This window comes from Misgurnus anguillicaudatus, chromosome 11 (assembly GCF_027580225.2).
Source record: "Misgurnus anguillicaudatus chromosome 11, ASM2758022v2, whole genome shotgun sequence".
In the NCBI taxonomy this organism is placed as follows: Eukaryota; Metazoa; Chordata; class Actinopteri; order Cypriniformes; family Cobitidae; genus Misgurnus; species Misgurnus anguillicaudatus.
In genome coordinates, this window is record NC_073347.2 from 9,610,768 (window position 1) to 9,635,835 (window position 25,068).

Genomic DNA, 25,068 nt, shown 5'->3' on the forward strand with positions numbered 1-25,068 from the left:
CCTTTGATAACAAGCCAGCCCTATGGTCATACAACTGTTTCTTCACTAAACTAAAGTGTATAGACATAAAACTAGCTAGATGTAAAACAATCATGACCTGATGTTGCATGCACAATTTTGTCATTGCGCGACCTACTGGTTTTGAGATAGAATATGGTATTTTTGCCTAAAACTATTGCAACAACACATCTAAAACTACGAGTCATCATGGATTATTTCTTTCATGGCTTTGACTATAATCACTGGTGTTTGCCAATTCACTCCCCAGCAACCATTGAGAATACCTTATCAACCGTTTTTGCAAAAGCTATATCTCTGCATCAGAACATCGTAGAGACACGGGGATGGTCTCGTTTGATTAATTAAACTTGTTGTAACATGATGTGACCCATGTTTTGCAACTGCAAACACCACGCACTCAGTGCTCTAATTTTCCATGATTGTCAATAACAGAAGGACGATTGCAGTAGTCAAGAACTTAAATTATTTTTGTTGATTACTTTTTTGTTTTTTCATCTAAAATTATTAGGTTTACCTAGGTTCTTCAATCTGCTTATCCAATCTCAATTTTACATCCTTTTGTGCCCTTTTCGGCTTGACCCCGGCATTGCTGCTTGCAGCTATATTTAGGGGTCAAGCCCCGAAGGGGCGTAGAACCCTATTGTTATTGTTAGTTTTCTTATTATTATTATTATTATTTATCTTCCTCGTTCTTCCGCCGAAAGTCAATGGCAGCCCATAGAACCGTACATAGGAAAGTTATGAAATTTGGCACACATGTAGAGGACAGTCCAATGTGTCCCCACAGCAAATTTGGAGTCTCTATGTCTAACCCACTAGCGCCACCAACAGTCCAAAGTTGCACTTAGGTTTTTGCTTATAACTTCTGATCCGTAAGCCCTAGAAACAAAATTCTTACTTCCTCTGATTCCTTGGCTCAAGACGATTCGATTGGACCCTATGTCGTTATTTTCCGTCATAAAAATTGTTCCGCCATTTTGAATTATTCGTAAAACCTACTTTTTCGAACTTGTCCTAGGGCTTTTCTCCAATTGCCACGAAAATTGGTATGTATCATCTTGAGACACTCATGGCAAAAAGTTATCAAAAGAATTTCGATACAGCAATCCATTGTCGTATACCGCCTTAACGAATTTTACGTAGAGCGCAAAAAAACAGATTTTAGGCTGTATCTTCGTCAAACTTAGGCCTATTGACACGACACTTGGTACTTCTGATGCCAGTCAGGAACCGAGGGTGCATGCACAGTTTCGTTGCAGCGCCACCTAGTGGCCAGAGAAATGTTTTATACACCTATAACTTTGGCTCCGATTGACATATTTTCACAGGACTTGTTTCTTTGGAGTTCTGAATAGTTGCCGAGTCCAACGATACCAAACATGCCAGAATTCGCCTTACGGTTAACCCTGCGCAGCAAAATAGCGCTTAAAAAACACGCGCGAATATCTCCGCGAGCGTAATTCTGATCGACTCAAAAACACCATAGGAAGAAACTAACCTTACCTTCTGAACAAAAAGTTCTATTTGCGTTATATTCAAATTTTCATCAGAATTGGCCAAAAAATGCAAAAAACGAAAAATTACCTTTAAATTTTGTATTTTTTACACATAAATGGTTATAACTTCGCAACGAAAAGAGATTTTTTCACCAGATTTGATACGCTGATGTACGACCACAGTCTGAGGCTACACAAAAAAAATTGCTTGCTTGCACCACTAGTTGGCGTTATAATTGAACAAAACCTGTGATATCAAGCCAGCCCTATGGTCATACAACTGTTTCTTCACTAAACTAAAGTGTATAGACATAAAACTAGCTCAATGTAACGTAATCATGACCTGAAGTTGCATGCACAATTTTGTCACAGCGCCACCTAGTGGTTTTGAGATAGAAAATGGTAATTTTTGCCTAAAACTACTGCAACAAACACATCTAAAACCATAAATCATCATGGATTATTCATTTCATGGCTTGGATTATAATCACTGGTGGATGTCAATTTACTGTCTAGCAACCAATGAGAATACCTTATCAACTGTTTTTGCAACAGCTTTTTCTCTGCATCAGAACAGCGTAGAGACATGGGGATGGTCTCTTTTGACTCATTTAACTTGCTGTAACATGTTGTGACCCATGTTTTGCCACTGCAAACATCACATACATGCCTTTCAGTGCTCTAATGTTCCATGATTGTCAATAACAGAAGGACGATTGCAGTAGACAAGAACATAGATTATTTTTGTTGATTACTTTTGCGTTTTTTTCATCTGAAATCATAAGGTTTCCCTAGGTTCTTTAGTCTGCTTATCCAAACGCAACTTTACATCCTTCTGTGCCCTTTTCGGCTTGACCCCGGTATTGCTGCTTGCAGCTATATTTATTATTAGTTATTCTTCTTCCGCCATTGCGGTCTATGGCAGCCCATAGAACCGTACGTAGGAAAGTTATGAAATTTGGCACACTGATAAACGACAGTCCAATGTGTCCCCACAGCAAATTTGGAGTCTCTATATCTAACCCACTAGCGCCACCAACAGTCCAAAATTGCACTTATGTTTTTGCCTATAACTTCTTATCCGTAAGCCCTAGAAACAAAATTCATGCTTCCTCTGATTCCTTGGCTCAAGACGATTCGATTGGACCCTATGACGTCATTTTCCGTCAAGAAAAATTCCCCGCCATTTTGTATTATTCGTAAAACCTACTTTTTCGAACTCGTCCTAGAGCTTTTGTCCGATTGCCACGAAAATTGGTATGTATCATCTTGAGACACTCATGGCAGAAAGTTATCAAAAGAATTTCGATACAGCAATCCGTTGTCGAATACCGCCTTAACGAAGTTTACGTAGAGCGCAAAAAAACAGATTTTAGGCTGTATCTTTGTCAAACTTAGGCCTATTGACACGACACTTGGTACTTGTGATGCCAGTCAGGAACTGAAGGAGCATGCACAGTTTCGTTGCAGCGCCACCTAGTGGCCAGAGAAATGTTTTATACGCCTATAACTTTGGCTCCGATTGACGTATTTTCACGGGACTGGTTTCCTTGGAGTTCTGAATAGTTGCCGAGTCCAACGATACCAAACATGCCAGAATTCGCCTTACGGTTAACCCTGCGCAGCAAAATAGCGCTTAAAAAACACGCGTGAATATCTCCGCGAGCGTTTTTCCGATCGACTCGAAAACACCATAGCAAGAAACTAACCTTACCTTCTGAACAAAAAGTTCTATTGGCGTTATATTAAAATTTTCATCAGAAATGGCCGAAAAATGCAAAAAACGAAAAATTACCTTCAAATTTTGTGTTTTTTACACATAAATGGTTATAACTCTGCAACAAAATAAGATTTTTACACCAGATTTGATACACTGATGTATGAGCACATTCTGAGGCCACACAAAAAAAATTGTATGCTTGCACCACTAGATGGCCTTATGATTGAACAAAACCTTTGATAACAAGCCAGCCTTATGGTCATACAACTGTTTCTTAACTAAACTAAAGTGTATAGTCATAAAACTAGCTAGATGTAACATAATCATGACCTGATGTTGCATGCACAATTTTTTCATTGCGCCACCTACTGGTTTTGAGATAGAAAATTTTATTTTTGCCCAAAACTATTGCAACAACACATCTAAAATCATGAGTCATCATGGATTATTCCTTTCATGGCTTTGACTATAATCTCTGGTGGTTGCCAATTCACTCCCTAGCAACCATTGAGAATACCTTATCAACCGTTTTTTCAAGAGCTTTTTCTCTGCATCAGAACATCGTAGAGACACGGGGATGGTCGCTTTTGACTGATTAAACTTGCTGTAACATGATGTGACCTACGTTTTACCACTGCAAACACCACTCACATGTCCTTCAGTGCTCTAATGTTCCATGATTGTCAACAACAGAAGGACGATTGCAGTTGACAAGAACTTAGATTATTTTTGTTGATAACTTTTTTGTTTTTTCATCTAAAATTATTAGGTTTACCTAAGTTCTTCAATCTGCTTATCCAACCTCAATTTTACATCCTTTTGTGCCCTTTTCGGCTTGACCCCGGCATTGCTGCTTGCAGCTATATTTATATCTATGTCCTGAAAAGAAGGTAAAAAGTATATCATTAAAAATAGTTGTCTGTCGAGAAGGATTCAATAACTTGAGCTAAATTGGCTTACTTGATGACTTTGTTTTTATTTATTTGTATGTTTAATGTTTTGGTCTAAAGAAATATTCAAGCTATTTTCCTTTCGTGTCTACCTCCAATGTCTGTGTAATAAGATACATTTTTCACCCCAGAGCTGATCTTCTCATCCCTTTATGTGTATGTAATCGTCCTCTGTTGACCGACGTGATGTTTTTGCAGTGGTGTCGGCGGCGAGCGGAGAAAAGACAAGGCTCAGATGGAGGAAATCCAGGAGAAAGAGGAGCCGGCACAAGCTAATGATAAACCCCCCTCAACACCCAGTACCCCTCAGGCACCGTCCCCCTCTAGCAACCCCCCCTCCCCTCACCCCCCACAGCCCCAAAGACAAGCTTCGGAGAGCAAGGGGTCTACCCCGGCCAAAAGGTTCCTCCCAACAGCCATGCAAACTTTTGGCAATGTTCGAGCAACGTTTTGGCAATCTGCTTGCTGTGGTTTCGCAATGTGTTTACTTGAGATCCAAAGGGGCAGGGCCGACATACTTCTTTAATCAATATCTGGATCAATATCTGAGTGCAGTAGTGCCACCCACTTTTTTTAAAGCGCTGAATTTTTATTTCACAGTAATTTTTCTTAGTCATTTTTCCTGGACGATAAAAAACATATTTGCAATAATATTTCGTAATTAAGTAGTTCAAAGCAGTAAATGGGGAAAAAATTTGACATGCGCGCAAAAAAATTTCATGAGGAATCCGTGAACCCAAAAATGAAAGTTCGTCATCATTTATTCACTCTCAAATTGTTCCAAATACAAATGAAGATATTTGTTATCAAGTAGGATGCAGAAGCACCATTGACTTCCACAGAAAGAAAAAATGCAATGGAAGTCAATGGTGCCCTAAAACTGTTTGGTTACACACATTGCTAAAATATCTTCTTTTGTGTTCAGCAGAACAAAGAAGTTTATACAGGTTTGACTCAACTTAATGATGAGTAAATGATGACAGAATTAAAATTTTGGGGTGCACTGTCCCTTTAATCAAATTATTGATGGAACAATAAAATACGTAGTACATACATTTGTTCATTTTAAGTATAAAATCAATACTTTAATGTTTGTTCAAAAATACCCTGATATTTTGAGGGGTAGAATAGATCCTTACTGGAAATTTTGCTATGAAACAGTTTCCCTTTTTTTACATTTTGGTAAAATTAAAGTTTTGGGAACAATTTATAATAGGGGTCCATGAATCATGATGAGCTGATGCCTAGATTGATTCTTACTTAAATATAAAGTAATGCTGAGTTAAGGCATGTACTAAACATAAACTAAAAAAAGAGTCATCATTAACTCCAACATGACTCATAACTCAACACATGAATTCATTGTTAATAATACATTAACTAACAACGAAAAACATGTCATTTCTAGTGCTGGGCAAGGATTGATCGCGATTAATCGTATACAAAATAAAAATGATTTTTGGCATAATATGATTTTTTTGCTCTGTTTAATTATTATGTATATTTAATCACACACGCATATTTATTTCAGATTTTTTAAATATTTAATATAGGATATATAAAAATATAATCAAAATAAATCACTTTTATTTTGTATGCGATTAATTGCGATTAAGGTTAATCTCTATTTTATACTTAATTTATGATTAATACATGACTTAACTCAGCATATTTATGTACTAATTGGTTTAGGTATTGGTTCATTATGGTTCATGGACCCTTATTGTAAAGTGTAACTAATGTTTTATAATGTTATTGCTAAAAACTATTTCTATATAGAGGCCATAAATAGGATTTTTTACTTGACACTACCTTAAATTATATTTCTAAATGCTCTCTTTGCCATCATATTGAAGAAGTGTCAACACACTTGCAAAAAATGTTTTAAAATAAATAAATAAATAAACTTAAAAAATCTTTAGGAGCACTGGATTTCCTCTTAATTACTTTAAATTATACAATACTGTACACTGTTTCTTACCCTGACCTCTGTACCAAGTTTCGTATCATTTAGCTTATTCCTCATTCCTAACTAACTGTAGCTCAATCATCAAAGCCTACAGTAGTGATGTGAATGTGTCAGTAATGCTTAGGATAGCTGAGAGCGATCCACCCAGAAGAGGAAATTAATGGAAAGCAGATGTCTCCTCTGTGCCCAGACCATTGGCCTCTGCTTAATAAGACATATTTGCTTCAGGATAATCAGGCTAACCAACCATACTACAATACTATTAGCAGACCTTCTAGTCTGTACTTAATAACACAAGAACCAGCCTGCAGAGTTATTCATATGACCCTTTTCCGATTAGCGTAAGTGGAAAACCCAATTAGCTCCCTTAATGCCATTTCATGGTCCCGTCGGTGCTTGTTAGATGCTGCCAAGCTGTCAAGTAAACCGGCGACCGAGAAACACCGTAAATAATAAGAATACCGTGGTATTAGCAACATACTGTACATTCATTTAAATTCAACTTTTATGGACTGATTTAATTTAATTTGCTTTATACACTTGTAAAGACACGTGTATAGAAACTCAAGCCAGTAGGAAGTGTGCCTGCTCTGCCCCAGGTATCATCCACCGTTTCCTTTTCTCTAACTGGATGGAAATACTTTGCTACAACTGTGACATGTGTAACTACCCCTGTGTGCCTTTTGAGATGTACATTTCTGGATCACTCCTACTGGGGATGGCGAAATAGTAAAATATATTGGAAATATCCCCAAAAATGGGTTCCCCTCCAGTATAACCACTGTCAGATAAATGGTACCCAGCTTTTACAGGGGTGGTACCCTTCAAATAGTTAGATTGAACCTCAGAGGTACCAAGAGTGCATATGATATAAGTACCTCATGGATGGTTTAATGCCCCTGACCAGAATATTGCTGGTTTAAGTCCCATTAGAAACAAGCCACAAACTATAAACATTACGGGTTTGTGCAAGGCTGTAAACCTCAAGCTAAGTACAGTATCACTTTCAAAGAGCCAGTGAGAGATACACAAAGAGAATAGAGAGAGCGTAGTGTACTCTCTGTAAATGTAGGGGTGGTCCTTGTAATTTTTTTCTCTTTGCGCACAGCTTCGTGTGAGGATTACGCTCCTTTCTCTTTCTAAATCTCAAATGTTTCTTTCTTTCTACCTTCCCCCAGCGTGTGTTTACTTTCACACACTTACTCCTGTAGCTTTGCCGCGTGGCACCTGCTTTCTGCTCTCCGCCAATGGACTGGGTTTCAAATCCTCAGCTGCCATATCTATACTAACTATTGAATGGTTTATGCTTTATTGGATGTGCCTTGGCTGGCGTGTGCATGGATCTTTACCCGAGGGATCGCGTACCCACACTGCATCTTTGACTTTGAAGGGGCCGCTGTTTGTTTTCTGATTTACGGTTTGAAATTAACCAAAGAGGAGGAGTGGTCATTTGTGATTGGAGGACCTAAATATAGTTTGCATGTAGGCTTTGCAGTTTTGCTTCGGTGAATCTTTGTCAGCAATCCAATTGGCTGTTTAAGTTAAACCCATAGCTTGGGTGATTCTCACGAAAACTTGGTTTTAAAAATGTCAAGCATGAAAATGTAAAAATTGCTTAAATTTACTTTTTTTCCCACCAGACATTGAAAAACAAAGTCTGGAGTAAATGGGAACTTTAATTTAAAAACTTTTACTTATCATTTAACACTTTTTGTAACATAATTTAAAAAATAAGTCCTAAAAAATCTCATTACCGCAACAGTCAGAAAACATCAACACTGACATATTTTCAAAATGACATGACAAACCTGAAAGAACATAATTTGGATATTCTGCACATGCATTTAAAATCAAAGTATTATGCTTCTATTAATTAAATTAACATTTAATAAGCATCTGTTGCGGTAATGATAATCAAAATGTTGTGTAAGCATTCTGACAAGACAATATTTCAAATTAACTGTAAAAAAATTATCTTACCCGGTAGCCATCTTGAATTAACTGCCATGTGCTTGGTCACTCAAAATCAAACTTTATTAAAATTCTGTATGTGTGCTTGAACTGTTCTCAAAAAGTGTTGCGGAGGATGAGAACATCAGGCATGGACACATCATTTTCCTAATTTTTCTTCATTATTATTATACATAAATATTCAGTAAATATTTTTTCTGTCATCTAAAGTAGTCTAGCAAAACATCCATTTATTTTTTTCTTAATATTTTTGTGTTAATTTGATTAAATTACAACATAACGCATGTTCAAACTCAGCCGGACACATTGCGGTAATGAGAATTTCAGCAGAAAATGAGATAAAATTTACAATTATAAATTCTTATGTTGAAATCACACATTGTGCAAGGTAGAACACAGTATTGGGTTAATTATGATGCTTTTTAATGTTACTATATTACACATTTTAAAGCTAAAATCATTAGTGCCGTGGTGTTTCAATGGTTTCGTGAGAATCACCCAGCTTATGCCGATATTGTTCCAGACCTATATGCTGTTATTTGTTCCTTTGTAAAAAATCAATGGTTATAAATAAATAATATATAGAATATATGAAATATTAGTATTGGGGTTCTTAAATAAAGACTTCAGATACTATACCTCCAAGTTCACAAATCCTCTCCTCTAAACTTGAACCTCTACCTCTGACTTCTTTTTCAGCCTCTCAGCTATCGCTGCTTTTTTCCAGAACGGCGTGCGTGCTGTACATGTCTCGTCTCTAAAATTGTGGTTCTCCAACAGGGGTAGCAGTGCGAAGCGCGGGGGAATGGAGCGTTCTCAAAGCAGCACATGGGACAGCGGGGAAGAAAACAGGAATAAGCTGGTGAAAGCTGCCTCCACTTCCAAACTCTTGGCCAAAGTGGGGAAGAACGCAGAGAAGTACGTGTTGGCTTCCTTGAGTCCCTCGTGTCTCTGATGATGAGTCACTTCTGTGGGAACTACTGTTTTTCCAAAATAAATTGATGTTTTGAAATAATGCTTAGAGCTTTTAAAAAGGCTATTTGCTTTTTTGTGTTTACAATGTGTGTGGGTGTTGACTGCCACTTTATTATAAAAAAAACCCCAGAAAATAACTCACACAGTTTGTAGAGCCCAGTCTCCTAAAGATGCATATAAATAGCACGAAGTGTAAAACTCGTGCAATACTTACGCCAAATTCCAAATTTTTACCATTTTCGCTTGGGTTTAGGGTTAGAACAACTTTTTGTTATATAAAAATGACATCCTAACCCAAACCCCAACTCTAACCCCAACTCCAAGCGATCATGGCTTAAATATGGACAAAAACATGGAGAAATCTGTATATTAAATAACCTCATTAAGCAAATCTAACCCTAAACCCAAGCGAAAATGGTTTAAAAAACAGAAAAAATTAGAGAAACCAATAAATAAAACGACAAAAAAAGATGCACCGTTTGGGTGAGTGGGAGGGACTTGCGTGTCGTGTGCACGCCGGGGTGGAATTTGGCGTGTGTGTTGCACGAGTTTTGCACTTCGTGCTGTTTGTGCGCAACCTCAGGAGACTGGGTAGGTTTGTACCATTTTTTCATAACAGTTGGGTTTAGTGAAAAAAGCTGAAATTTAATTCATTATATAATAAAAGTTTTGAATTGCGCATCTTAATGAGTATAAACATGCACAATCCTATTGTTGAACATACTGTATATGACCTCATTGGAATGAACCGGTTGTCTAATGTTACTGTTTTGGTTTTCCTTGTTTGCTTTTAGACACAGAGATCCTGTCATCAGTCAAGGTAAAGCCATATTTTGCTTTTTATGTGACACTTAATGTTATGGTTCCTCATGTTTTCCTTTCATGTGTCTCAGTGGTGCAAGAAAATCTGGTCCCAATGGCAATATATAATGAACCTTCACACAGAAATCCTCTTTTAAATAATATAATGAAGTGGCATTTTAACTATGCCACTGGAGCCAACATACATGCATTCGTAAGGCACAAATGAAACAGGTGCTTGCATAATGACACATCTTAGCAGTTCAGGATTACCACTGAACAACCTGTCTTGAGCTGGATTTAACCCTGGGCTTACCACAGCTCAGGTGTGAGCAACACCCCTCTTCTTGTGTAAAAGGAAGTTTTATAACATACACATAACTACATTCCTGTGTCATGTGGTTCCTACTTATCCAAACCTTTTTAATATCACACCCATCTTAAGAACGCTTGAGAGTCCTGTGAAGTCAGTAGAGCTGTTCCATGTGTGTCATTTTTGTGTCGTTGAGAGATTATTATTTTTGTCCCCATTCCCAGCAAAAATGTCAACTCGTGAAAAAAACAGCCAAGGTAAGGCCTTCCTGAATTGAAGGGCTGAACCCGCCGAAAGCGTGTTAACCCTTTCCCAAATCTGCTTTACATTGGACTCTCGCACTAATCCATTTTTTTAGATGTCGATCAATCTGAGAGATTGATGATTAATCACTTCTTATGCTTTGCTGATCTCTCTCTCTCTCTCTCTCTCTCTCTCTCTCTCTCTCTCTTATTTTAACAATACTAAGCCTAATAAAGAACACACATCTTGCTAATTTATTTTTCTGATTTTCACAACTCCGTGGGTTTAAATAAATGACTTTGACAGTGTGCACACCAAAAGCGAAGCAAATATGTGCATAACGCCTTTTTTTTACTTATTTTGCATCACGTGCACAAATGAAAACAATGCTCTCATCCATTTTCTGATTTAACCAGACGTTTCAAACAGGACGTCTTAAACCGGAAGCATCTTCGCTGATTGGCCTGCACAACATGTCATGCAAATTGTTTTTTGCCGCAATCACTATACCCAATTCACATAATTTATGCCACATCATTTAAATTTGCATTTATTGACATCTTTGCAATGATTTAGTATGTTATCTACTCGTGCAAATAATTACATTTGGTTTTAGTGTGCACACAACACTAGCTATACAAGTTTTCCGAACCTGTCAGGAATATTACCACAAAATACAAAGCGTAAAGGTAACACTTTATTATAATGTTCATTAATCAACATTAGTTAACTACATTAGTTAACATGAACTAATGATGAACTGCACTTGTGCAGCATTTATTAATCTTTATTAATGTTAATTTCAACAATTACTAATACTTTATTAAAATTTGGTTAACGTTAGTTAATGCACCGTGAACTAACATGAACAAACAATGAACAGCTTTATTTCTATTAACTAACATTAACAAAGATGAATAAATACTGTAACAAATGTATTGCTCATGGTTTGTTCATGTTAGTTAATACATTAACTAATGTTAAATCATGAACATTATAATAAAGTGTTACCAGCGTAGATAACAAAATGTTGTTTGAATTAGAGAAAAAAAGCTTATTTTAGGACCTTCGTTTGGATTAGAACATACAAAGAGCACATATACAAAACCCACTAAGTGCGTCTGACGAGATTTCATGTTAATAAGCTTTTTTTATCCGATTCTGCCTAAAAAGCAGTATTTCTGAATGGCCTGAGGGCGGGATTAAGCGACTTTGATGTGAAAGTATATTTGATATACGTATAATACGTGCAGAGAGCATTCAGTTAATATCATTATCTAATTTTTGACCGAGCTGGTGTTTAGCAATTTTGGATCTGAACTCTTCATATTTTCATGACAATTAACACCCATACCCTAATACAAAATATTTTTTATTCAACAAAATTGCATTTAATTAAAAAAATCTAATAAAATGTGATTTGCCAACATCCATAATGCTAAAATTAATCCTAATTTTTTTCCTTGTCTTTATGATGTTTATCATGTAACAGATTCAGAAAGGCCAATCCTATTAATTGCCCCTTGAAAAGGGGAAGGGTTAAAAATATTCCCCTAAGAAATGGGACACCACTACTACACAGTCACGACATCATACGTCCTACATGAAAGTACACTAGTCAACATTTGAAGTGGATCAAGGACATTCATCAAAGTTGTCCTAAGACAAGAACGGGTAATGGGTATTGGTTCTGGGACAACTTTTAGGAAGGGTTTTGATCCACTTCAAATGACTGTTGACTAGTATAGGTGCAATGTTTATCACAAACTTCAAAGATGCCGCCTTCACCTGTAGTCATATAAGTTTAGTTACAGCCTAAAAAGTGACCCTGGAAGCCCTGTTAGCGATTTAGATGCTCCCCCTCACGTCTATTCATTTTACAGTTTCCCCGGTCTGTTCGCAATCACTGTAGTGGACTGGCAATCTGAAGCACCAGGAGTTTTTGAAAAAAGACTAGAATTATTCTCGCATGAACAGCCATGTTAAAAAAATGTATTAGCCTTAGTTTGAAGTAAGGTCCCGGAAAAACTTGGTTTGGAGGACTATTTGGTCCTTTCCCCTTCACCTCTTCAATTAAGAGAATTGGGACATCCCCAGCACTTCACGTGAACATGCTAAACGGAGGGGTAGGGGAAATTGTAGGGCTAAGAGGTAGATTTGAATTGGGCCTAAGTGACTCATAGGGTTCATCTTGTTTGGGAATGCAGCATACACCGTCAGCAGCTTAACGAAATACTGCAGATTTTTTTGCCACTTAAACTGATTTATTATCTGTGGTCAAGGCCACAGGAATGTCAAGTATTATATTTTAACTATTTAAAGTGTTGTAGGTTTTAGCTGTCGAGTTATGGCACATAATGACAATGGATTTTCCATCGCCCAATCTCTTCACCGGCTTGATGTTTCTGCTGCTCTTCTGCACGTTCCTTCTCAAAGCTTCTGATTTTCTTGATTTGCTTGAGTTTTTGAATGAGCTCAGTGCATGTGAACTTAACTAACTCATTCAAGAGCTGCAATATGCATTATGAGAAAGGAATGTCCTGTGTTCAGTATAAATTAAAACTCTGTGGAAAGCATTTGTGAGATATTATTGATTACGGGACTTGAAATGTAAAGCTTTTGTTAGTGCAGTTACAGTATATGAATTATTTAGAAACTAAACATGTTTATTAATTAAGCTGTTTTAATCATTCTTTCTAAAATATATATATATATATATCTACAGTATATCTGAATCATGCTAGTCTCATGTTTTCTGGTGTACTTCCATTGTAAGTGTCTAACTATCACCACAGAACACTATAAATACTACTGATGGAGCTTAACTTGTATTGAACCTGGAGCATTCCTTTAAATATTTTATTAAGACCTTTTACCTTTCTAAGCAATGATAATGATAAAAATTGTCTGTTTTGTTCAGCAAATAACCAGTTTACCACAAAATGAATCAGTTTTTTATTAGCGTGTACTTTACACAAAATAGTTTTGGTTTTGTTTTAGATGTATTTAACATCCTTTGACCTCTCCACAGAGGGAGAGTACATAAAAATGTTTATGCGGGGGCGACCCATCACGATGTTCATCCCATCAGACGTAGAAAATTACGATGATGTCCGAACCGAACTTCCCTCAGAGAGACTTAAGCTGGAGTGGGTGTATCCTTTCACATGTCACATGCTTTTTGTCTATTTGGCAAGTTTAAGACATTTCATACACAGCTGTATACATGGGCAAAAAAGCAAACATAAGATGAAATTATATTTTAAATAATTCAGTGAGAAAGTCAATAAAAAAAGATGATCAAATATTTATACGAAAAAGTATATGTACGGTAGAAATGAAAAAGTATTTTCTGTTTAAATCCATATATTGGACTATGTCAGATTTTCAGTCAATTAAGATGGATTAGCTGTTTATTGTGTTGACTGATCTTGACTCAGTTGGTTAGATATGGCTACAGGGGGCGTGACTGCCGTGCAAACGTCTATTTGCTTCCAACTGGTGAGATTGTTTATTTCATCGCCTCTGTGGTCGTGCTGTTCAACTATGAGGAAAGGACACAGCGCCACTTTTTAGGACACACTGACTGTGTTAAATGGTAAGATTTCAAATATTTTCTGCTTTTGAGGTTTTATTTTTTTCCACATAAAACATATGTAAGGAATAATTGACGACGTGTCATTGAATTATAAGAAAATAAGAGTGCTGTTACACCGCGGGTGTGCATTATTTTCGAATAATTCAAAGGACCGGAGTCAATTATTCCGCTTATAATTCGGTTACCAAAAACATTGCTCTGGTGCCTATTTTTAAGACATTTGACAAGTTAGGTGTACGGTTTAGCCTACAGAAAAATAATCAACACCCATGGAACATTTATCAGCCAATCAGAATAAAGCATTCAACAGACCAGTGGTATCCACCCGTTTCTTGACGTAAATGTGGGCGTCGCCATCTTTGAGTTTCCCAGTTTATGACTTCCGGTGAGTCACTAAAGCTAATGGTAGTCTATTGCGAAAAACACAAGTGTGCCGTTTTGACTGGCTGTTTAATGTTTATTATGAAAACCAGGAAGACCGACATAATTTGTGAGTTAGGGGTTGCCATAATAGCTGATACAAACGCAGTAAATCTCTACAAAATATTTGTTTTAATAACCCCATGCACAAGAACTGAATGTGTATGTGGCGCACATGCACTCATGATCTGTTTATATATTTGCGCATTGAAGACCCATCACCTCATCAACAACACTTAATGATTGAATATATCTTCATATATCAAGCCACTTTTTAATTTGATCCTCACACTGGTTCATACATGGCAGGTGTAGTTAATATTAACTGTTTAAATTGTTTTATGCGTGCTCCCACTACACTGTTTTCTACCGGCTGGCTATTGAAACAGAAGTCTCGGACTGAAAAGGAAATACGTCACATCACTTACTTCCACGTTCGAGAAACAGGTGGATAATTTCAAAGAATTCATCGGACTGGAGTCAATTATTCTGCCTATACCACGGTTACCACAGACAATGCTAAGACATTGCTCATGTGGTTATTTAACTCTTTCCCCGCCAGCATTTTTTTTTAAAAAAGTTGCCAGCCAGAGCCAGCATTTTTTATGAGTAAGTTTAATGCCTTCCAGAAAATATATTTCTTTAAATATATAAACATACAATATATTAAATGAAAGAACAGACCTTTTGCTTTCAAACTTCCCCAAAAAACAAAACAAAACGTTTCATCTGTACTGGGATTCATACAGAATGTATATTCTCACATTAATCTTTATGTCTGTTTCTTGTGTAGTCTTGCTATTCATCCGGATAAGATTCGCATCGCTACAGGACAGACTGCGGGTGTGGATAAGGATGGGAGGGTGAGTTTTACTATTCTTATATAATCTGCATGTGATAAAGTACTAAGTAAACTGTATTAAATGAGATGTAATGATCATAACATATACAATTATGTAGGTGTGTGTGTGTGTTTGAATTGATAAAAAAGGTAATTAATTTATTAAATAATTTGTCTGAATTTGCTAAGGTGCAGTAAATTGGTAACAGGCTACAACATTGATAATCTTTTAATTGACGTTATTTATGTCAAACAAGGCTAATCCCTGCAAAACTGTGCTTTATCTCAGTCTTTGGTTTTTTCAGTTCTCACGCTATTTACTCAAATATGATTATTTTTCCTTATTAATCTTTCTTGTTATTCCCAGTAAACTGTCCTCCATTCGTGGCTAATAAATAAAAACTCTAAGTAAACTAAGTAATTGTGCATATATTGACATATTATAATTTTTACATTTTGTTTTTAAATTGATTTTACTTAAATACATGATTAAATACATTTGATTTAAAAACAGTACAAAATGCTGCTTGTGAAGTAAGGTATAATAGACATCCAGCTGGCTGTTATCGCAAAATAAATACAGACAGGGTGATCTGGAACCAGACGTGGAGGGGAGGAATTTTGTAATATTCTGGCAATATTGTATGATTAAAAACCTGTTGGATGTGCCTGTTAAATAAATACTTAACACATGAGTATAATCAGACACAAACTATTGATTTGAAATGTGTAACAAGTACCAGGCTGAGCAGTGTGTTAGCAGTTTTAGTGGTTGTTAAGTAAGGGATAATGTATAGGCAACAGGTTGTTGTCGCAGAAATAACCCCTGACTGTTTGATCTCCCTGAATGGCTTATTTTGTGATAACAACTGGCTGCCTGTACATTATTATCATTTACCTCATAAGTAAGGTAAATATTGATTTAAAATTTATTTTAAACGAATGCAAACCAAATGAAAAAAAAAAGTTTACTTTCGGTTTTAAGACTTTCAAATGTCATGCACATACTATTTGGTTTAATCATTTGTAAATATAATGTCATATATGTTATAAAACATATTTATATTTAATCTTTGTTTAATATTAAACTGTACCTGTCAAAATGATTTGCAGCATCTGGGCTACCGTGTGTTATTAATTTCAGCCGGTTGTTATCTTGGAATAACATACATTGGAATGTCACGACTGGCCAATCAGAATCAAGCATTTTACATTTGACTTTTTTTGTGATCCCTGCAGCCGCTTCAGCCTCATGTGAGAGTATGGGATTCTGTGAGTTTGGCCACATTGCAAATCATTGGTCTTGGTACCTTTGAGAGAGGAGTGGGATCCCTCGCATTCTCTAAAGCCGTAAGTCCTCTATCTTTAAGCTACATCTAAAATACATACAGCGGGGAAAATAAGTATTTGCCACATCATTTTTATCAGTAAGGGGATTTCTAAGTGGGCTATTGCCACAAAATTTCCACCAGATGTAGCCATCAAGCCAAATACAAAGAAATCAGAACATTTAAGTATACAAGATGAGTCATAATTTATCTAAACTGCCTGCTTTAGATAAATATGTGATGCGGGACCACAAAACCAGTCATAAGAGTCCATTTTATTTAATTGAGATTTATAGTTGAATAAATGCACTGAGCTTTGAATAAATAAGCTTTCCATTGATGTATGGTTTGTGAGGATTTGGCCAAGATACAACTATTTGAAAACCTGGAATCTGAGGGTGCAAAAAATCTATATATTGAGAAAATCGCCTCTAAAGTTGTCCGAATGAAGTCCTTAGCTACATAAATTACTTATGATAAATATTTTTATATATATATTTACAGTAGAAAATGTACAAAACATCTTCATGCAACATGATCTTAATATCCTAATGATTTTGGCATTAAAAAATTATAACTTTGGCCCATAAAATGTAATTTTGGGTATTGCTACAAAAATACCCGTGCAACGTTTGTGGTCCAGTATAACATATGGTAACTTGGCATTTTTAGGCAACTTTATGAAAAAGTTACTTTGTGTGGTATTTTGGCAGTCCAGATAAAAAGGTACAGAGTCTCAAAACCCAGGATTGCTGTGTTTTATGTTTATCATAAACAGACGCAGCTACTGACCAGTCAGAATCAAGGACTGGAACAAACCTTTTTATAACTGGAAATGAATCAATTCCAGTTAACTGTATGTGTGTGTGTTAGTACAGTAATAATTCGACTTGTAAAATTAGGTTTATGGGCTTTACTGCTACTGTTTCAGTTAGGTGCAGAATGTCCCACTGACCATCTAGTCAGCAAGAAATTACTGTTCCTCATTTCTTACACATTCTGTCTCTCCTTGCACATTGGTAATGCTTAAACATAAACACACATACTGTAAACACTTGCTTAAATAAGCAGACTTAAGTCTACTGTATAATAAGCTCATAGTTGCTATAAGTGATCACAGCAGTGACTGATGATAGAAACTTATTTCATGACTAAGTACTAATAGGATTTAATGCATGTCAATGTGGATTTTAGCCACTGCAACATAATTGTTAAGCAATTCAGTGATGTGACAAATTAAAAAGCCATTTAATGTCACTTTTAAGTAGGGCTGCACAATATTTCATTTCAGCATAGACATCACAATGTGTGCATCTGCAATATACTGTTTCAGATGCTTTTGCCAGTGTTGCACTTTATGAAAATGGTTATAAAAGCGGCATACAGAAATTAGCTATATACCACATGCAAGGCAGTTAAATTCTTTTCAACCCGAGCTATTCAAGTCATTCAATAAGGTCGTTCAATAATTTTCATATCTCAATATATAAAAACAAAATATTGAAATGCAAGTCTATACCCCCAATATCATGCACGCCTACTTTTCAAGGAATTTTTATGTGCAGGTTATACTTTTAATGACCTTACATATATAATGAAACACTTAGGTGGTCCTTAGTACAAAAAAGAGACTCATAAATTAGCAATTTTTTATTTAAAATCCAATAATGTCAACATGTTTCTTTAGGGGTTAGGTTTGAATATATCATTACAATATGAAATAATGAAAGTCTATGAGACGTCCTAATATAAACAAAGCTTTTGTGTGTTTTTGTGTGTATTTGCAGGATTCAGGCACTCACCTCAGTGTAATTGATGACTCTAATGAACACATGTTGACTGTATGGGACTGGCAGAAAAAGTCAAAAATTGCTGAAATTAAGGTGCGTGGACATTTCCTTTGTCGTATTTTTTATCCATTTATCAGTTTTTTATGCTGTTTTGATTTTAGGTTTATTTTTCTCACTCTTTCATGTGTTTTCATATTGTATTGTTCTCATATAATCTTTTTCTTTTTTGCCGCTCTGTTCTGTGTTTTATGGATTTGTTAATGTTACAGACGACTAATGAAGTGGTTTTAGCTGTGGAGTTTCACCCCACTGACGCCAACACCATCGTCACCTGTGGAAAGTCTCATATCTTCTTCTGGACCTGGAGCGGCTCCGCACTTGCCCGCAAACAGGGCATCTTTGGTGTAAGACAAATACATGTTTGTATACAATAGTGGCCCTGTTTTATTCGAAATTATAATAAAAAATTGATAAGGTAATAAGGTAAATTGGTAATAAGGCAAACATTGACTACAATTTTATCAGTTATTAATATTTGTTGATCTTCTGTTGTCTTTTGTAGTAATTTTCCTGAGCTGTGTCTTTATAAACTTTGCACATGTGTTGTGTGTAAATTTTGGGTTTAATTCGGACACAGGTACAAGGTCACCCCAAAACTATGCCTTTGACAATTAACTAGCTGGAGATGGTCAACAAAATGTTAGTGTTTTTATGGAGAAATGCATTAAAAATGGAAATCAAGTGTCCATCAGAATATCTTGACAAGCATTTATCAAAATATTAAAATGCTGTCAACGGTCAAAATGAGCATTTAATACAAAACTCATCCATAAAATAAAGGGCCCTATTTTAACGATATAAGCGCATTGTCTAAATTGTCTATTGTAATGGGAGTCTTTTGGGCGTAACGTGCAGTAAACCAATGAGAGTCAAAGCTCTCATTCCCTTTAAAAGCAAGTTGCGCTGGCGCTATGTCTAATCCCTATTTAGATGACGGACTTTGTAAACTGAAAAACTAAGTGGAGGAAGAAGATCCCCAGTTTAAGATTAATGTTAAATAATTGTGTTGTTTTTCCCTTATATTGAAATTGTTATTTTTTTATTAAAACCTTTAAAACCCGTTTTCTTTTAGTCATGGAAGTAAAAAGCAGGCTTGTAATTGCTTTAAATGTATGGCTATCCAATATCATCAAAAAATAATTTACAATTATCTAAGATAAGGTTTGTACTCTAAAAATACTTTATTTGTAACAAACAGGAGATAAAGAAATTACAAACGGCTCTCCTCACGTTTCAGCACTTTGGACAGCGTTTTTTAGCAAAGAGTTTTTTTAAGCATTACTTACAAATGTTTCTCATCTCGCCATATCCACAGCTACATCATATACAATAAATCCGTGAGGTAGCATTAAAAAAAAAACATTTAAAAACAGACGCATTTGTTTAAAGCAAAGCATTTATTTACTTATCAGGCTGCAGGTAAAGCAGCTCTTTGCGCCTTCTAACGTCTCATAATCGGTCCTCATTTATAAATATGTCCAAGAGACTCAATAATAATCTCTTAAATTCAATCCTTTAATCTTTCATATTTTAAAGCATTTTTGTGCTGCTGTGCATTTATGTACTTTGTGATAAGCAAACCCGCGTTGTCCTCCCGTTTATAGGCGCATATTACTAATGCGCTCTTTAAATAACATAAAACACATTGCGCCATTGACTTTAGACTTTAGACCAGGTTTTTGTTGGTCAATGGCGTAGTCTATTTTAGTTGCCTCAAAATAGCAACGCGCCAACAATGCGCCTGAACACACCTCGTTTTTCAGACCAGAACGCCCATGGGCGCAAAGGGGGCGCAAATGCATTTGCTATTTAAACAACGCGGCGCTAAACGTGAAAATTAGGGTGGAAACTAGCGAAAGACACTTGCGTCGCGCATTGCGCTGCATTGCGCCGGGTGTAAGATAGAGCCCAAAGACTTTTTAATAACAGTGATATAAACTTTAATCGCATCACAAGTTTAAGTTTCAATTACATGTGTTTGAACAATTAAATGTTAAAACCGATTCATACTAGTATCGTATTTGTCCAACTTGTTTTTTTTTTTCGTGTGTGTTTATGACAGAAATATGAGAAGCCAAAATTTGTGCAGTGCTTGGCTTTCCTCAATAATGGAGACATTCTGACTGGAGATTCGGGAGGAATAATGTTGATATGGACCCGCAGCACAGCTGAACCAGCACCAGGGAAAGGACCCAAAGGTAAACACACATATCACACACGTGACCACATTATTTTCACTGATATCATGCTATAATCATATAATACCACAAAACTTCAGACAGGGCCTAAAATTGACACTTGCCAAAAAAGCTGCACAGAATCATCGGTGATTAAGACATCAAGGTATAGAAAGAACAAGTTAAGAACAGTGCTTATAAATCACTCTTGCTGTACTTCCACATCATAATCCAGTCAATTTGTGCAGCACCGCGAGAATCCGAACTCCATCAAAACGGAAACACAATGCACAGACATTACAAACTCACAATGGTGCTCGAAATGTCAATGACTAAATAAATTAGAGAGACTGGTTTGTATGTCAATACAGATTCGTGAGAAGGGTGAGGTGAAATAGGAATGGGTGTAAAAAAAGAGGGTGACTAAAGGGCATACATCACACAAGCTAGCATGAATTTACAATTTTTAATGTTAGTTGACATATGTGTTAGTTGATTATTGTCTGGCTTATTGCATAGTATTATTTTAATATGTTTAGTTATTGCAGATGTAGTTTGAAAAAGCAGTTTAATGGCTAGTAAAAATATTTAGTAAATTTTCTCAAGTCAGCAGGTGTGGCAAAAAGTTAGTTTTAGGCCCTGCCTTCACATTATCATTCCTCTCATTCTTTCCATCATACTGTATTTAGCATTCTGTGGTTAGATGTATTACCAGTGTACCATGTAAATGTACCATGTGCAAAAAAATTATAATAGGACTACTTGATGATACCAATTCTAATAAAATATGATTCCTGACACGATTAATATCTTAGCAGAAACCGACTGCTTTTTAAAAAAGCGAGGTATTAATTTAAATGTAAACTATTTAAATTAAGACAACGCCAACTGTACATCCAATGCCTCATTTTAAACCACAAATATGTATTGCACGCATTTGATTGCCTCCTTCTGTCAGTTAGATACTTGTCGATACTTGGTGATAATAACACTGTGGAAAGACTGGTATCATTACTAGTATTTCTACTCTTTTGATGGACGTGTAAGCCTGATTCTGTTCAGTAACTTGTCTGTCACAGAAGCACAATAAGGACAATATAATGAAAATAAAAACTTCAAAAAGTGGCAGCGGCAAAACAAGAAACTTCTAGAAACTAAAATGATAAAATGAGGTAAATCTGTGATGGGAAGTGATTATGAAGACTTGGCAGCGCAGCCTTAGACTATGTGTGCATGCAAGTGTGTGCGTTTGCATACGAGAGTTAGCATGCGAGTGAGTGTTTGCATGCAATTGTGCATATTATCTTGTAAGTTTGTTAGCGTGTGTGTGCGTGTGTGTTTGCATTTGTGTGTGTTTTACTGGAGTATGTGTGTGTTTTCATTGAAGTATATATGTGTTTGCATGCGAAAGTGTGTTTGCATCCGAGTGTGTGTGTTTGCATGCGAATGTGCATTTGCATGTGAGTGTGTGTGTTTGCCTGCAACTGTGCACAACTGACAGATTGTTTTATCCTGACTGTTTCTGCAATGGTAATGGTTTTCACTGGCATGCTGTTGAACTGGATTGGCTTTACCACAGGCTGAAACTCTGCCAGCTTCTGCTCGTCTATTTATTTTCTCTTTTATTTACCCCCTTCAGGGCATGCAAGCTCTGTTTAGTTTTATAGTATAGCACCCCCTGCAGGATAATGTAAGCACTACAATGTCAAAGTTTTCCTTTCATCTCCATATCATTTTACATGTGCATTGATGCAAAGCAGCTTTACAGACAACATTTTAACCCAAAAAGAAGGAAAATTTTATAAAAATGGAAAAAACAATGAACAATATAAAGACAGCTGTGGCCAAAGTGCTTTTATAAAAAAACGTGCCGATTTCTAATGTCAGCTTGATCTCCAGCCAGATATTGAGTCACGCTCACAGATAAGATTACACTGCGTCTTAAACAGATGTGACGTGATAAAGCGTCAAGCTATAAAAGCTCCTCCATGTGTTACACAATTTATTTCCAAAGCAGAAACAGGCATGAACAAATGACTTGGATTACATTTGATCACTTGTATTTTTTTATTTGTGCAGTGTCATAGCCCTGCCCACGGTGACATCTGATTGGTCCAAAATTACACTTCACAACGAACCCTTTGCATATTGTACATGAGTCTGGTTTCGAAAGGTTTAAGCATTTACACTGTAGTGCTTTTGTGGTTGGTTTATACATGTACATGTGCCCTGACCACTTTAGACTTAATGCCGGATACAAACAGGGCCACAGGGCACTTCAATAAAATAAGCGGGGTAAGCAGGCAATTATTGGTTCTTACTAGTTCACACTTAACCCAAACCCTTGTGTTAAGTTTTACATGTTGACTGCTATGCTCACAGTTCACTTCACAGCCTCTTAAATTCGTGTCTTTCTCTCTACTTTAAATCATTTTGCACATGTTGTGTCCTGAACTGGCCTTGTCTAGTTCATATCCTGTCTGTGCATCTGTGTGCATCACCGATACCATGCAACTGTTGACGTGCAGGTGTGTTCCCCTGAAATTCGGTGTGTAATGTCAGAATGTCGAGCGACACACACCCAAAGATCTCTGTTTCAGAATTGATGTGCGATTAAGTGTGTGTGTCTCGGGACTCGTTCAGCACTCCTGAGCCCTATTTTTCTCTCGGTTTGGCTCTCTCTTCAAGCAGCAGAGCCATCAGTATTATTGCAGAGGGAGTGATAATCTACAGGAATTCCCAGAATGCACCATCGCGCACACACACATAGGCGTCTGGCCTCACTGGCAAAGATATCTCAAAGCTTTTCTTTTACGCACACACGACCCTAAAAGCCCTATCACATCTCCAATGGCAAAACAGTCTGGCATAAAAACCACATTAACCAAGAGAGACATTTGTGGTATTCTCTTCCCAGAAATTGTGTGTAAGTTAGTCTCCATCTGTCTTACTAACACCCCCCATCTCCTCACAGGAGCGTTTCAGATCAGTCGTCAGATTAAGGCTCATGATGGCAGCGTGTTTACACTGTGTCAGATGAGGAATGGGACTCTGCTCACAGGAGGCGGCAAAGACCACAAGATCATTTTGTGGGACCATGACCTCAATCCAGAGAGAGAAATAGAGGCAAAGTTCACACACACACATGCAGGATTCAACAACTTGATTAATATTTATCGAGTCTCTGTTTTGTGCATTTTATTTACATCTAGTGCATTACATGAGATGTTATTTAAAAAAAAACTCTTCCATTAGGTCCCAGATCAGTATGGAACTATTCGAGCTGTAGCTGAGGGTAAATGCGAGCAGGTTTTGGTGGGCACATCTCGCAACTTCATCCTTAGGGGCACCTTCAACGATGGATTTCAGGTGGAGGTGCAGGTAAGCCAGACTGTATTAAAGGTACTGTAGAATGTAAAACGGTAGGCATAGATGAATACAATGTACAGAACTCATATTAATGACCTTACCCTGAGCCTCAAATGAGCCTTGTGTATGCAAAAACCACTGGAAAACAGACCAATCTCAACATAACACCAACTGTGACATCACAGTTGTGATGTACGCCCCCCACATTTAAATAACACATTAAATAAATTACAATGCTAAAAACAAAGTTGTGACTTCTGAGTTAGCGCTATATGCTAATTAATGTTATATGCTAACGTTTTGTATGAAGTTCTACTATTGACGTTACAGTTACGTTTAACTTACCACTCAGAAACATCCATTAACAATCTCAAATTCTGTATCTTCGTCTGAAACAGGCTCGAACATATAAGGTCTGTTTGCACACACACAGAGCTACTCAAAAGAGTTGCTCTGTGAAACAGCCAATCAGAGCAGAGCTCAATACATTAATATTCATGACCCTTTCAAATAAGGTAATAATAGGCCATTTTATTCTAAAGGCAAATCCTAGGGTTGTAAATGGACGTGTAAAAACTAGAGATGCTCCGATCAGCATTTTTGGGGCCGATAACCGATCACCAATATCATGATCTGCCGATCGCCGATCACAGAATGGCAGTGAAATGGGAATCTTTTATCTATAATCTAGCAGAGTTTGAACCATTTGTAGAAATGAAACTAACTATAAATTAGGTATATTATTGTTTTAATAGAGAATCGAATAAATAAGCACAACAAATATTTCTTCTTGCAAAGAGAAATGTAATATGCCTTTAAAAAGGTTTATGTCTGTTAAAAGTAATTAAAATAAAACTCTTTACTGTATGAATTAAATATACACGCATTCGTATGAAGTACAACAATTCTTCACTGATGAGCAGAGAGTAATTTTATTGAGAGATGAATTAGGATACTGTGGCTTTGAGACGTGGGAGGGATCGTTCTCTTCGCGTGCACTGGTGGCGGGCTGCTGTGTGTGCGTGC

General features: G+C 36.6%; 1 protein-coding gene across 5 annotated transcripts in view; it reads left to right on the plus strand.

Annotated features, from left to right (window-relative positions):
* LOC129416745 (echinoderm microtubule-associated protein-like 4) overlaps positions 1–25,068 on the plus strand; it is a 158,051-nt gene that overhangs the window by 115,925 nt on the left and 17,058 nt on the right. For 3 of the 5 annotated variants that reach the window (XR_012372067.1, XM_073872987.1, XM_055171123.2), the window contains exons 4-16: positions 4,386–4,589; positions 8,908–9,045; positions 9,897–9,922; positions 10,441–10,473; positions 13,491–13,614; positions 13,908–14,057; positions 15,271–15,340; positions 16,558–16,668; positions 18,434–18,529; positions 18,706–18,840; positions 20,559–20,694; positions 23,648–23,799; positions 23,929–24,054. Coding sequence is in view for 4 of the 5 variants with exons in the window: in XM_073872987.1 (XP_073729088.1) it covers positions 4,386–4,589; positions 8,908–9,045; positions 9,897–9,922; positions 10,441–10,473; positions 13,491–13,614; positions 13,908–14,057; positions 15,271–15,340; positions 16,558–16,668; positions 18,434–18,529; positions 18,706–18,840; positions 20,559–20,694; positions 23,648–23,799; positions 23,929–24,054 (1,501 nt within the window). In the remaining variant the exon portion in view is untranslated. The remainder of the gene's footprint in view (positions 1–4,385; positions 4,590–8,907; positions 9,046–9,896; positions 9,923–10,440; positions 10,474–13,490; positions 13,615–13,907; positions 14,058–15,270; positions 15,341–16,557; positions 16,669–18,433; positions 18,530–18,705; positions 18,841–20,558; positions 20,695–23,647; positions 23,800–23,928; positions 24,055–25,068) is intronic. The other 2 variants (XM_055171124.2, XM_055171126.2) reach the window with 2 other exon arrangements.